Source organism: Cryptomeria japonica, chromosome 1, assembly GCF_030272615.1.
Source record: "Cryptomeria japonica chromosome 1, Sugi_1.0, whole genome shotgun sequence".
Classification (NCBI taxonomy): Eukaryota; Viridiplantae; Streptophyta; class Pinopsida; order Cupressales; family Cupressaceae; genus Cryptomeria; species Cryptomeria japonica.
This window is the reverse complement of record NC_081405.1, coordinates 580300878-580317000: the sequence shown is the minus strand read 5'-3', so window position 1 is coordinate 580317000 and position 16123 is coordinate 580300878. Positions and strand designations below refer to the sequence as shown.

Genomic DNA, 16123 nt, shown 5'->3' with positions numbered 1-16123 from the left:
AGAAGTTATACTGATCAAGGAGCAAAGTTGAGGAGAATTGATGGATGGGCAAAAACTATACCGATATGACCCATCGACATAGTAAATACTAGTGGCAGAAGTGGAAAATTGTCTTGTCGATAACTGATGAGGGTATCAGTAGGACTTATACTACTAAGAGTGGCAAAAAGAAGAGTCCATTAGTATAGCCAAAGTGATCAGTATGTGTTACTTTGATACACCCTGACGCCCGAAGAAATCATCAGTGAAACATATACCAATGGAACATACTCAATCGGGAGGGACAACATAAGTATTCTCAACATAGTTCCAGTGTTGAGCACCCATGCTTTTAATGTATATCTTCATTTTGTCCTTCCATATCTGAAAGTTATCTCTGTTGAACTTCAGACCTTCCCTCTTCATCACTAGAATGGGATCTTTTCATCAAGCGGTTAAGCTTATAGCACAGAGGACCTGGAGGATGCTCTAATACCAATTGATGAATAATGATGAATAGTAAATACCCAATAGGTACTGAGAGGGGGGTTGAATCAGTACAGACAAAAACCTCTTTTACAACTTATGCTGCAAAGACTGCACTAACTGGTAAACACCATCACCGATCTATTCCAAGATAATACTGATAAAACATAATGACTATGATAAGACATAAACCTGTTCATCTACATCATCTTCAGACCTAACATCTCATCTCAACTTCACCCATATGCTTAAGCAAGTAATACATCAAAATGCAATAACCACTGGATTAGCATGCTTTACCGCTTAACAGGAAACACTAAAACATCACATGAAAAAGCATCACACATAACACACTTATTTTTCATGTGGAAACCCAACTGGGAAAAACCACAGTGGGGATGAATACCCACAAGTTGTTCTTGAACTCTTCTAAAGTCTTCTCTGTTAGGAGCCTAGTCCTATTATAGACTATACAACAGCTTCTGTTAGGAACCGATCCTGCTAGGGATCACCCGGTTAAGGGAGAGTCACTAGGGTTGATGGTTTTCACTTAGGAGAGACTTTACATTCAAAAGAGGGGTTGAAACCCACAAGATCCAATCCCACGCAATGCAAGACTGGATTCTAAATGAGTTTCAAGGGTTGTGATAGCAAGGATACCCTCTTTTGTAAAGAATGTAGATAGAAAGATTGAACTAGGAATGCATGTAAAGTAGGAAAGATTCGCCTATAAACAGAGATAGGGATATGGGATGAAGCTGCGGACCTGGAATTAGTAGTAAAATGTCGAGACGGTGCTGTTCTACAAATTTGAGTGAAAGTTGACGAGACGATGGTGCCCGGCATGCACACGGTCCTCCAAAAAATCTGCGAAACGAAGGGGGATCTGTTCGTCTCTGCACAAGGATTCCAGATCTTCAATTACAGCCGCATACCTGCAACCTACACATAGAAAAGAGAGGACGATTGGGGGGTTAGGGATGAGGGGTCTGCCTTTAGGTCAAACCCCAGTTTTGGAATTAACCAAGAAATGAGAATGTTGTAAATGTAAATGTTTGTAATGTAAACAAGTACTGATACCTTGTTGTAAGAATGTTTGTGTTCTTACATGCGAAGGTGTAATGTATGTAGTATGTTGTATGTTGTATGTGATCTCCTCTTCAATGGTTGAATCCTTGTCTTGAATGCAACACTTAGCCTTGAATGGAGACTTAGAATGCTCAATTGCTTGAAGGAATGCTTGAATGCTTGAATGCTTGAATGTTTAAATATCGCTTTTGCCTTTTGTTCTTGCTCGCATATGTTTTCCTTTTTTTTGACCTCCTCAAATGGGAGAGGAAATGTAGTTTATATACTTGTCAATTAGGGCTGATAGACTGATTTTCCCGACCGTAGGCCGACCAGGAAACATTATTTTCCAATTTGCAAACTTAAAGACCCGAAGCCCCACAAGAGACCGGGCCCAAAATAGGGCCAGGGACCAGGGCGCTGGGTGCCATGGTCCTGGGGGACCAGGGTGCTGGGCGCCCTAGTCCTAAAGGACTAGGGCACTGGGCGCCATGGTGCCACCTCCTGGGACAGCAGGGTGCAAGGAGGGATCAGGCCAGGGTGCGGAAAAATGCAGTTTTTGATGTCATAAGTAGGTTTCAGGGTCTCCATTCAAGTTCCATGTTGCATCGCCATCGTGAAGACCCAAATGTAGTTGAAATTGCAAGTGTCACAATTTTAGGACGCTACATTTAGCCCCCACTTTAGCGGGAGTATAAGTGTACACTCATACTTCCGGTAAAGTACATGGAAACAACATTGAAAAACTTTCACCACGTCAAGGAGGCAAGATACACCAAGCCCCCAGTGGACTAAGGATCTTACAACTTCGATTGACAAAGTAAAATGGAAGATCAAGAGGGAGAACCATGACTGTCAGTAGTAAGGTTCCCTCACTATGAGTCATGCAAGAAAGATATCAAAAATTTTCAAGGCAAAGCTAAATTTGTCAAGAAATTTTCAAGTATCTTGAAAAGATATGAACGGGATGTATGCCCCCCTACGTTAAAGAGATCACACATGCCTCACCGGGGGTGATTGCTTTAAGGTAGTGATACATATAAGAAATGAGAAAGGAGCACGTTATCACAAGGATTTAGCCCCCAAGTGTGAGATAAGCCCAAGGATAATAGACACAAAACACAAAGCACAAGGTGACTTCGCTTTCCTTGGGGTCAGTATGCTGTATGATAATTCATGTATATCATATGTATGTATGCATAATTTCTCTTCATTCCCCAATCAAGGAAGGTCACCTAGAAGAAGGGAACACATGTGTCTTTTGAGTCAACATGAGAGAGACCAAAAGAGATCTCAATGTTCTGCATCGTCCTCAAGTAGACAACACTAAGGACAAAAAATAGAAGAATGAGAGTAACACATAGAAGAAGTAACAAAAGAGAGGAGGAGAGAGTCTGCTATGCTAATGAACTAGTCTAGCACGTCATCTAGCCCCCGATCTTGCTGATCAATATTTCGGGAAGGTAGGAAACACGCTAGAGGAGGAACATCCAACACAGCAGATGGAGCTATCACAAGATCCAAACAAGGGCTATGTTCATGTCCCAAGCCATGGTGTTCTTGTCTAGGAGCTAGGATAAGTGCTTTAGAAAATTCATTAGATAAATGGTTATCAACGTCAACATATTCATATTCACTATCAGAATGAACAGGAGTAACATTTTCATCATGAATAACATTTTCATCTATATCATCATCAAGATTTATAAAAATAGGATCTTTAACTTGCACAGGATCAAGGCCATCATGCATCTTATGTTTAGGAGATTTCGGCTTAATCGTCGGCTGAGGAGAAAATGGAATAATACTGGCTCAAGGTGTTTTTGGGGATTGCAAAGTTTGAGAAGCAGCTATTTGAGCTCTAAGACGACGCTTTCATCAGTGTTCACGTGCAGAACGATTTCGTCCAGTCTTAGTAGGAAGTTGCAAAGATTGAGGAGGAGGAATATTCTCATCCTTATCACTTGGGTGTTTAGGTTGTGGTCTCTTAGGTTGAACAATAGGAGAAGAGGAAGGTCTCTTCTCTCCATAAGAGGAAGGAGGAGGAACTGCTCCATATAAAGGAGGAATATTTGGTTTAGGAAGGAGACCAAGCCCCCCATGATGAGGAGGTATAGGTCTACTTTTAGGAAGTTTATTAGATATAGGCATAGTCACATTCATAGGAATGGGTTGGGAATCTTCTTGAGGAAAGAAATTAGTTTTATCTTTCAAAGGAAGAACTTCCTTCTCAAGAATGATAGGAATGTCAAGTTTGGGTGTTCTAGGTTCGCTTAGAGATAGGATCATATCTTTCTTCCACTTTTCATAAGATTTAAAAAGATGATCACTTCGCGGAGGAAGAGATTGGAATTCTTTAGGCCAAAAGTAATCAATAGGAACGCTAGAAGTTCTTTCAGCTGGTTTAAAGAGACTATGATTGACAGTAACAACTTCACCATTATGGGGAAATTTCAAACACTTGTGAATAGGAGAAGCAATAGCTTTCATGGAAGATAGCCAAGGATAACCTAGCTTCACACGAAATTGTTCGGATGATGGAATAATAGCAAAGTCCACATCAAGGGATTTGTTATGGACCTCAATAGGTAATGTAATAGAACCAATTGCAGGAGAAGAAAACGCATCAAATAGTTTCACAACCACATTTGTTTCATCATAGATCACTTGATTCAATTGCAAAGTAAAAAGAAATTCTTCAGTAACGATATTAACCATACAAGAAGGATCAATAAGCACTCCACGGCAAGGTATATTCTTGACTTTTGCAACTATATATAAAGGACCATCAGGTGCCCTGATAGTTTCACTAGAATCAAAGGTGATGGAAGGTTCTTTAGGGATTTTCTGCTGCTCTACAAAGTTAATCACATTCGGAGTCATGGACACAAGATCATCAGGTGAGACAGAGGATGCATTAGTATCAATCACATTAGAGGTATGAGAAGGTAATGGACCAGTAAAAATCTTAAGACTTTGGTTAGGAGGAGCTAAAGATGTGTTGCCTTTATCATTCACACCAGAAACAGAGATAGTATTATTATCAATCAAATCTTGAATTTTACCCTTTAAAGCAAAACATTTTTCAGTATCATGCCCAGGATGATGATGAAATTGACAAAAAGATTTGTTATCAAAATAGGGTGAGTTAATCTTTGTAGGATCTATCTGCTTTATAGGAGGAAGAGTAAGAACATTTTGTTCCAATAACTTATTCATAATACTATGCAATGATTCATTCAAAGGAGTGAACTTTCTTTCTTTCTTGAAAAACTTAGAAATAGGAGGCACACCTGATGCTGCATTCACATTGTTGTTGATGATGTTTTCATTGAATTTAATGGACTCTCTATTTGGTTTAAACTTCCCAAATGGTTGTTGACTACTATCACCCTTATCACTCGGAGCCATAGGATTTGCTTGTTCCATTTGACTCACAGTCAGTTGATAATTGTGAAGAGTTGCGCACAACTGGTGGAAAGAAGTAAACTCAGAAAACAGAAGTTTTTCTCTAATGTCTTTTTGTAAATTAGAAATAAAGATTCTTTGAATATCATTGTCAGGCACTGGAAAAGAAATTTGAGCATACAAATGCTTATATCTACCAATGAAATCAGTCACTTTTTCTTTAACACCTTGTTTACAATGCATTAAATCAATCAAAGTAACTTTAGGACTTATATTGTTTTGAAATTGTTGAATAAAAGCATTTGCAAGTTGTTCGAAAGAAGTAATAGAATACGAAGGCAACGAGCAATACCATTGTAGGGCTTTATCTCTTAATGTTCTAGTAAACAGTTTTGCAAGCAACCTTTGGTCATAAGCAAAATCAGTACATATTGTTTGAAAGGTCTTAACATGTGTTAGAGGATCACCCTTACCATTATAAAGCTCCAAATGTAGAATTTCAACATGTTTAGGGGGAATACCTCGAACAATATCAAGAGAAAGTGGGCTCGCAACATCAAATGTGGGCACACTAAACTTAGATTGATTCATAGAGGCAATTTGTTGCTGTAAGGAAGAGATAGTTTGTGCAAGATTGTTAATGGTCGCTTTAGTCGAAGAGTTCATGTTAGATGTGTTAGATTGTGATGGAGGTGTTATGTTATTGAAAGAAGGTAGAGGGTAAGGTAGTGGGACACTATGATAGTTAGTCATAGGAGATGATTGGAAAGGAGGAACACTACAAGGAGGAATGGAAGGGTTAAATGAATTGCCCCCTTGCGTCATGTTTATTTGTGGAGATGTAATAGGGACACTCATTGAAGGAATGAATGAAGAAATCGGATTGAATGAAGGAAGAGGGTTGATTGAAGAAGAAGGATTGCCCCCATGACTAGTGATCATAGGAGGAATGTCTTGTATTGAAGTAGTAATTATGTTTGATGTGAAAGTAGGTATACTAGCAATAGGAGTTGTCAAAGGAATAGAATGATTAACTTGAGTAGGAGGTTGTGTATAACCTAAGGTTTCAGCACAACTTTTCATAGGCATCACATTCGAATCCACAATGTGTGCAATACCATGCAAAATATCAATTCCATTCTTATCACTTTGAACCATACGCTTTAGACCCTCAATTAAAGGAAGAGCTTGACTATCAGGGTATTCTTGAGACATCCATTATCGAAAATCATCAAATTGGTTATCCAATTTTGAAAGTTGATCTACAGAAACCTCATGGAGAGATTCTTCATCATTAAGAGGATTAGAGGAATTACCCATGTCCTCGTTAAATAGGCCATTCAAATTAGGTTCCATCTCCTTAGTAATTACACCTTGGAAAGACTTAATTCTAAGGCTTCGTCTAACGGGAATAGTGTAAGTAGGACTTATTGTTGTAAAACTCATGCACTAAAGAAAGAGAGAAGATTTTGAATTTTAGAGGTAGCAAATTTCAATAAAACTAGCCAATCTCCTAGATTTAAGCTGTTAAATGCAATCAGGACAATCTCCCGAAATTTCGAAAAAAATGTCCGGGACCGTGGCGAACGGAGTGCACACGGTCCTCGCAACTTTTTTTGAAATTTTCAAGGATGAAAGTTATGATGATTTTAAAGCTAATTTGAAAAAATTGAGTGATTTTACGATCTATAGATAGGCCAAATTAAAGTTGCAATCTCAAAATTGAACCCTACCAAGATTGTTGAAAAATGTAAAATTTGAATTTTGAAAAAGAGGGGGAAACTAAAATTTTGAATTTTATGATTTTAGAGGGAATGCTGAAAGCAATGCAAGTTTTGAAATTTAAAAGTTGACTTGATTTCATGCAAAATTCGAATTTGAAAGTGGAAATCAAGGTTGTTGCAATTAAACACTTAATTTCAAAAGTCACAAACTACAAAAATTTGAATTAAACACTGAAATTTCGAATGAATGCCAACACACTTTTCAGATTTAGGACTGTAAGAAACACAATTTTTGATATGACTTTAAATTTCAACAATTTTTTGAATGATTAGAAGCCTCAATCCGAGCAATCGCTAGACCAACTTCGACTTTAATTTTGAAGGTGTTAAAATTGATAAAATAAGCCAAAATTCTGGATTTTAGCAGAAAAATACAGTAAGATCTAGCTCCCGAAATTTTGGAAAAAATGTCGGGGACGATGGCGCTCGGGATGCACACGGTCCTCGCAAATTTTTTCCAAATTTTCAGGGATGAAAGATGTTGTGACTTTATTGCGGAATCCAAAATTACAGCCGATTTGGAGGTGTTTTGATTAGTGAATTTATCAGTCAAAGGTTGAATCAAGAAGGTTTTACAAATTAGGGTTTTGACATTTAACCACTTAATTTTCAGAATTAAAGCACAAATATGAATTGACAATTTGCAATAGAAGGGCAGATCTGAAACAAGCATTAACAATTAAACATTTCACAAGTTTAATTACATAAAAGAAAATTTTAGGGTTTTTATGCAATTAGCCTCTAAAATTTGCAAAAGATCAAACATGGAAATATAATTAGGAAAGCATAATTTTCAGATCTAACCATCAATAATCAGAATGAGGATGTTCACGTTGGGTTCACCAAAATGTAAAGCAAAAAAATCGAACCCTAGTTGTTCTCCCCTCCCCAACTCCAAGGAGAGAGAAGGGAGAGTCACTAGGGTTGATGGTTTTCACTTAGGAGAGACTTTACATTCAAAAGAGGTGTTGAAACCCACAAGATCCAATCCCACGCAATGCAAGATTGGATTCTAAATGAGTTTCAAGGGTTGTGATAGCAAGGATACCCTCTTTTGTAAAGAATGTAGATAGAAAGATTGAACTAGGAATGCATGTAAAGTAGGAAAGATTCGCTTATAAACAGAGATAGGGATATGGGATGAAGCTGCGGACCTAGAATTAGCAGTAGAATGTTGAGACGGTGCTGTTCTACAAATTTCAGTGAAAGTTGACGGGACGATGGTGCCCGGCGTGCACACGGTCCTCCGAAAAATCCGCAAAACGAAGGGGGATCTGTTTGTCTCTGCACAAGGATTCCAGATCTTCAATTATAGCCGCGTACCTACAACCTACACACAGAAAAGAGAGGACGATTGGGGGGTTAGGGATGAGGGGTTTGCCTTTAGGTCAAACCCCGATTTTTGAATTAACCAAGAAATGAGAATGTTGTAAATGTAAATGTTTGTAATGTAAACAAGTACTGATACCTTGTTGTAAGAATGTTTGTATTCTTACATGCGAAGGTGTAATGTATGTAGTATGTTGTATGTTGTATGTGATCTCCTCTTCAATGGTTGAATCCTTGTCTTGAATGCAACACTTAGCCTTGAATGGAGACTTAGAATGCTCAATTGCTTGAAGGAATGCTTGAATGCTTGAATGGTTGAATGTTTGAATATCGCTTTTGCCTTTTGTTCTTGCTCGCATATGTTTTCCTTTTTTTTGACCTCCTCAAATGGGAGAGGAAATGAAGTTTATATACTTGTCAATTAGGGCTGATAGACTGATTTTCCCAACCTTAGGCTGACCAGGAAACATTATTTTCCAATTTGCAAACTTAAAGACCCGAAGCCCCATAAGAGACTGGGCCCAAAATAGGGCCAGGGACCAGGGCGCTGGGTGCCATGGTCCTGGGGGACCAGGGTGCTGGGCGCTTTAGTCCTGAAGGACCAGGGCATTGGGCGCCATGGTCCCACCTCCCGAGACAGTAGGGTGCATGGAGGGATCAGGCCAGGGTGCGGAAAAATGCAGTTTTTGATGTCATAAGTAGGTTTCGGGGTCTCCATTCAGGTTCCATGTTGCATCGCCATCGTGAAGACCCAAATGCAGTCGAAATTACAAGTGTCGCAATTTTAGGACGCTACACTTGGTTAGAGGTTAAAACCTTGTTAAGGGTTACCTTGTAAGAGGATTTGAAGAATTCAATAAGGATTTACAAGAATCCTGTTAAAGCTACCGAGTTAAGGGATTTTCCAACTACTAAGATGGTTAGAAGTCAATAGGTGATACACTAATCTGATAACAACACTTAATGCCAAGGTAGATCCACTTCAGTTCCTTTACATCTGCAATCACACTCTATAGATCACTACTCACTGCACCAGTCTAGCAAGAATCAAGTATCTCTTCACTTGGATACACACAAATCATTTGCCAACACCTTTACAACAACAAACATCATCGACCTTATAGACAACAATTAGGTTAGTAGCATAAACCCTAAACCCTTAGGCATATAGGTTATCAATAAAATCGATCCAATCCTATCCATTTGAACACATTACATAGGGTAAAACAATCTTGCACAAATCTCAAGACATTCTCCATCGTTCATTCTTCGCTGCTTCTAGAAGCTGATAACCCATCACACACTCTCCACCGTTTACTGTGATTTTGCATATTCCTGAGGTAGATAGAATAAATCTTCTTCATACAATATTCTCAAGGAAATCCTTCACATGCACAAGGCTGACGTGGCAATGCGCTCTGAGCTTCATTACAATGCTAACTCATCACAAGATATCGTCAGTCAAATCACACAAACTTGGAATGCATCAACCAGAAACCCTAAAGCTAAGACTACCAACTGGTAGTTATATCAAATGAAACACCGATACAAACTTTTCATAGACTGGTTCACATTCCAACATACCAGTTCACCTTTTCACATATACCGGTACACATCATCATACTGGTTCACTTGCCAGTTTGCTTTCTTCAATATACCAGTTCATACTACAACATATTGACATCAATGACAACATACAACATCATCATGTCATCCAACTCTACATATGGCAACAGATGAACCACTGTATAAGTTATTAATTATATGTGTCCTTCTCTATTAAATCTTTTGTTATGCATGACTATCCATTGATACTATTCTAGGCCTATAGCTACATTCAACACTATTTTTTATTTTTTTTTAAGGGGTAAACACTTTTGACCTGGAGCTATGAAACGGTGAGGCCAGAAATGGGAGACCTCATCCCCACACTTCACTTGTTCAAATCTGCGAGCACGGCAGCCCAACGAAGGAACAAGGCCTTGCAATCACAAAGGCCCAACAGGGATTTGAACCTTGGTGGCCGCTTCACCAACAAAGTGTTTTAACCACGGTACTACATGTCCAAAGACATACATTCACATTCAACACTATTATTATATTAAAAAAATTTCTATATATTATCAAGTGTGGCTCAAAATAGTTGAGCAACTTAAAACCTAAGTTTATAGAAAAAAGTGTGCAAGTTCATTTGTTACTATCGTATACTTAAATAAGCTTGGATCTTTATTATGTATTTTAGTATACCTTTTCTAATTATCAATTGGATAGTAATTAAAAATCACTAACTAAAGGTCATAAATTAAAAGATAGACATATATTCTATTGCATGGTTGTACAATCATACAAAGAAAATCAAAAAGGGAAAGAAAAGAAGATTCCATGTAGAAGAATTCTCTAGAAGTTTATGCAATGACACTCCCTCCAGGATAACCTATGTTGAGGTTATGCAATTAAACTCTCTCCAAGTATGTACCCTAGTATCTTATTGTGTCAAATTTTATGTGGAAGTCTCTAGAAGTCTTTTGGTTTTTATCCTTACTTTCTTATCTTGTGCAATGATGTTTTGTATATCTTGGTTGTAGTGTATGTTCAGTTATTTTATCCCTATCCTTCTTACTTGTTATTTGGGGTTTTGTGCCTATGTCCAGCATGAGGGGGTTGACCTCTACATTCCACATGGTTGGGTGGTAGTGTTTATTATTGTTTGTGTGCAACTGGATGGATCTTACCATTTATTCCAATTTTTTTACATTCAGATGTAGATTGTTATACCATTCTAAATATATTTGATATTTATCTTCTAGAAATGATGTAAAAGGATATGTAATTGTATGGTTGTACTTGCAATTGAAAAGATATTTATAACTGGATACTCCTAGTGGAAAGGATTGTATTAGTACTATTATAATAGATACACTTGTATTAATGGATAACTTGCAAGTGAATGCACTCATGTGGATTATATGTATGTTCTTATTCTTGATGAAGGTTATCATAGCTATATTTCATTTGGTGCTTTAAATTGAACTTAGCATAGGCCTTATATGATGAGTAATATAACTAACATGATTAAGATTTTACTTAGTTAACTTGATGTATCCAATTAGGAATGTCTATGTGATTTGAAATAATGTAATGGAGTTAAATTATCTTCATACGAGTAACTTAATGTTGTTTAATGCATGTTAGTAAGTGTTTCTTAGTAGCAACATTAGGGAACCTTTAGAGGATTGTTATGAGTTGTGATTAAGTTTTCCGCTTAGACATTGCTATGGTTCACCTATGTTATGTAATAAATTTACTTAATGTTATATGGAGTTAAAATATGGTTGATGTATTGTGATTCCTTTTTTTTAAATTATTTTCTATGTGCTTTGTCTTATTAGTTGTTATTCCACTGGGGTTCCCTAGCTAAGAGTTACATTTGGTATCAAAGCAAAAGGCTCAACTCATGGACCTATAAGCTCACTGTGTTAGCTAATTACTACATGATTTCCTATACCAGAATGGTAAGGTTTATTCAAATAGAAAGGAAGTCTATTACAAGAAACCTGAGAGTTCTAAAAGCGGGGCATTATAGTAGAAGAAAACATAACATGCACAACATAAGAACAACAATATTTTTATGTGGAAAACCCAAGGAAGGAAAAATCACGGTGAGGGTCAACTTACAATATATGAAACAAGTTGTTTCAAAGTTTTTTTTAGGCTCACTACTCCCTAAATGGACTTGCAAGCTTTGGTGCTCTTGCCTAAGGAAAGAAACAATATTTGCAATCTAAAGATCACTTCTCTAGAGAAAAATACAATGAAATTACTATATCATACATAATGTGAACTACTGATGAGGAAGAATTTGACAAATTCTAGTAGTGTAGTCTTCTTTGTAGGCCAAAATATTCTAACATATAGATTTGGCACAATTCATAATCATTTAAGATATCACTAATATATTTTGTACATCATAGGTCTTCACATCAACTCACACACTTCAACAAATGATTTGATCTTCCATATATATCCCCTGCATTATCAAAAACCATCACTTACGTCAGATCAATTAGGACCTAACAAAATGAAAGGTGTGACCTAGAATAGGTTAGATCCAAGAATATGCATCAACTACAAAATTGGGTTATAGATCAACAAGGCAGATAACTGAACCTTAATCATATCATAAAACATCCTTGAATACAAACGAAGCAGTTCTTGATCAACTACAATTGAAGGAACATACATGGTCAGTCAAATATCACAATCATTGTGAAGATAGTACACTGTTAATATTTTACCATTAGGGAGAACGTGAAAACATTATGTGGACCAAGATCAATACACTAAAGACCATCTACTACCTTCCTACAACAACTCCTAAAGATATCAACCATTAAGTGTTAGTGAAGAGGATCATCATTATTGAACTATTAAGCATTTTGCAAATTGGATCAACTGTATGAAGTCATCATGAGAATTACCATGTACTGATGCACCAATAACCATGAAACTCATATCACTTGTCCAATATAATATCCTCTAAATCCTCCCAAAACTGCATAGCCAAGACAATCACTACAGAAGAATGTAGAGCATTCTAGTGAGCCAACTGAAGCAACTTATACTGGCAAACTGTGATACAAAGTTCCAACACTTATAAATTTTCCTATACAAATGGTTACATCCTAAAAATTTGTAGAATGGTGTTTGACACACTTCATAGTGTGATTACAAAACCTAACTAACAAAACATGTAGGGAAAAAGAATGTAGAGAAAATACTAACACACTATCATAGGAAAATAGAATATTTTCTATAGATAAATTTCCTAATGCAACTAGACATAGAACCTAACTCAAACACCACAGTACATATTTCCCAAACCTATGAACTTTGACAATGATGACTACAATATATAATCCAATCAAGATTCAACAGTACCGAGATGTACCATTTTCTCTGAACCAATGTAATGCCATTAGATGATTCTTTAGACTATCTTCTACATCTTTAAATCATCGACACAACTACTTTCAAACATCTTCAACATATATGTGAACACGATCAAGTGCATCAATGACCTCTGCACATACTCCAATTATCAGTTCAATGATAACACATATTATCAAATATCAAGTTGACGTCGATGACAACACATAAGAAACACATATCCTCAAATCTACCAAGAAAGGAATTTTTTATTATCTCCTAACACATGAGTGTTGCAACTTCATTTGGTTCTGCCATTTTCAATAGAGTGGCCAAGAGCATAGATGAGACATTGGTTTTCACAAGATGCCTATCACTAGCCTTTACGAATTCATTGCCTAAAATGACCTCAACTACATGGACAACCAAAATATTCCAGTGTATGAGAATCATCTAAAAGGTTCTTCTTTGAAATCTCTCGTAAGAAAGACATTTGACATTTCTTTGAGACCAGTCTTATGGGTGTAATCATCTTTCCCACTCGAACCACAATTAATCCTCTATATATATTGTATCACCCATGCGCCGCTAAGATGAATAAATAATCTCATTCAGTTTATCGTCATCCTCAAACAATTATCTTTCCTAAGGCTATCCTGTCATAATGGCATAATAGTCTAACCTATCTTTTCAAATCTATCCATATCCATAGATAGATTGGGAGATAAGTACACTTGGAGCTTCACACATGCACTCAAATATATTCGAATTATAATGTAATAATGCCTCGATGAGCTAGCCAAGATTTCAGCCAACACATCAACACCTTCCTAGTCTAGATAATTATCCCAGTAAATAAATATGTTGTTTGTATACCCAAAGCCAGAGTGGTACTTGAGAAGGTGGGATCGCTTGTCATCTCACTCCCCTCTCACACCTAAAATCATAATGTGACCTCGAAACAAGGGCATTGTACCAAACATATCCTTTTAGTATCATTTGACAGACACCAAATAAATTAGTCACAAGTCTCGTCAGCTAGCTAGAGAGCTGATGCAGCAGCCCTTTTCACGATTTCATCTATGAAAGTATTTCCTTCCTGAAAAATGTGTATGATTTTGAATTCATTGAACTTATTGATGAGGTCTCATATTGGTTTCAAAGATCGACTAAATTTCCAATCGGTGGTTTCGTTTTGGCGGATCACGTTGACTATGATCAGAGGGTCTCCCTCTAGATGTAGAACAATCTCCCTTGGTTTCAACTTTCAAGAAGAAATAGAACAATCTCCCTTGGTTTCAACTTTCAAGTGGCCAAAAATTCTAGCACGTTATTCGATTTTATTTCGAGGTGGACCGATTTCTCTCTAATAACTCTTGTTGTATAGTTGCATGCTACACATTTAATCCCATTGGTTCGAAGGTTTTCTTTGGATCCAAGTTTACCTTGATCCATTTTGTTGAAACTTCTTTTATTCAAGGTCTACCCATTGATTTATAAGAAGATCATCCTTCCTGATTTCATTAAGAGGATTATTTGCTCAAGAATTATCTCGAGTAGAAAAAATATTTTATTTGCTATAATTAATTTATTATTAAAATTATTTTGTTTTAGATTAAAATTATCTCAATAATTAATTTTATTCACATTATTTTCTTTTGTTTTTCATTTAAAGCTATACTGAGAATTATTTTATTTATTTGAATATGAAACTCTAATTTTATTTTGTTTTAAAAAATATAATTAGACAAAAGAACAAAACAAAAATATTTAATATTATTTATAATTTACTATACAATAAAACAGATCTGTAAGGAACCATTTCTTAAGAGAATATGAAAATAGATATATTAAGGAACCATTTCTTTAAGAGAATATGAAAATAGATCTGTAAGGAACCATCTAGAGAAAAGTTATAAGAGATCTTGTTTTTCTTTTTTCTTTGAATCATTAAGATCTATATCTATATATAGAATGCTGTGAAAGCAGATTTGGTTTCAATCTTTCTAAAATAACGGAGGAGTTACAGGTAACCAAGTTCAAATGTGGAGGGGTGGCTTTAGGAACGGGGAACGGGGATATATCTTATCAGATGGTACATCTTCTTTACATTTTGTGAACAGCTGGTGTGATACGAGCTCGAAATCCTCCAAGAGTGAGCTTTTCTCATGAAGAATTTGCACCGCCTCCAACCTTCCTTCTAGAAAAAGATGATGAAAAGGCCAAAGTTGGAAGGGTCAATCTTATTAAAGAGCAAGTTAGTGCCCTAAAAGCTAAGGCGAAATTTTGGTAATACCATTGTTATGGCCACCCGAATAGACATTGCAGGAGAAATCATATCAAATCCTTTTTGGTACACTGCTGAAAAGATTCATGAATCGATAGCCAAGATAGATGATGAATATCTACGATCTAGCGTAGACTTCCTGGAGTTGCAGCCAGATTTAAATGCTCTTGCCAGAAGGGCCGATATTTATAAGTGTCCTAATATGATTATCACTAGTTGGACAGGTTTGCCCTTTTATGATGCAGATTTTCGTTGGGGAAGGCCAAGTATGATGAGACCTGCAGGAGTTCCTCGAGACGGAATCTCCCACGTTTTGCCCATTCAAGACGAGAGTGTGTCCATCTGCCTGTCATTATCAAGTAATGAGATGATGAAATTTGGCAAGTTGCTTTATGAGAGTTTTAACATAGAAGCTGCATAATATTTTAAAATCATGTTCTTCTTATCAGGTCATTATTTCTTCTGATGAGGTTTGATTTGGGTCATCTAATTGGATCACTTCCTTCTAATTCTCAGGTCAAGTCTTCTCACAAAATTTACAGTGCTGGAAAATCTTCTCTTTTATATATTCTTAATTTAGGAAAGTTGAGTTTGGTGGTACTCGTGTGACAATGATGTTTGTTTTGTTTCTTTTTTGCTTTTGCTATTCTTGTAATTTTGAGATAAGTTATTTGTGATATTTTTTATGAAGCAAATTATATGTCTTGTAGACAGTTTAATCCTTGCAAATAAAATGTTGCAATTTATAGTGTCGAATCAGTTTTTGAAGCTAATCATGACTAGAATGTTTTCAATTGAATTGGGAGTCCCGATCCCTTAATCATCTTCATAATTCAATATTATATGTATTGATCAT

The 16123-nt window shown here is 36.5% G+C and overlaps 1 protein-coding gene across 1 annotated transcript; it reads left to right on the top strand.

Annotated features, from left to right (window-relative positions):
• The first annotated feature begins 15283 nt into the window (after window positions 1-15283).
• Window positions 15284-15688, top strand: LOC131028270 (shikimate O-hydroxycinnamoyltransferase-like). The gene has a single exon (XM_057958524.2). The coding sequence runs from the start codon at window positions 15284-15286 to the stop codon at window positions 15686-15688; it is 405 nt and encodes a 134-aa protein (XP_057814507.2).
• Window positions 15689-16123: the final 435 nt, after the last annotated feature.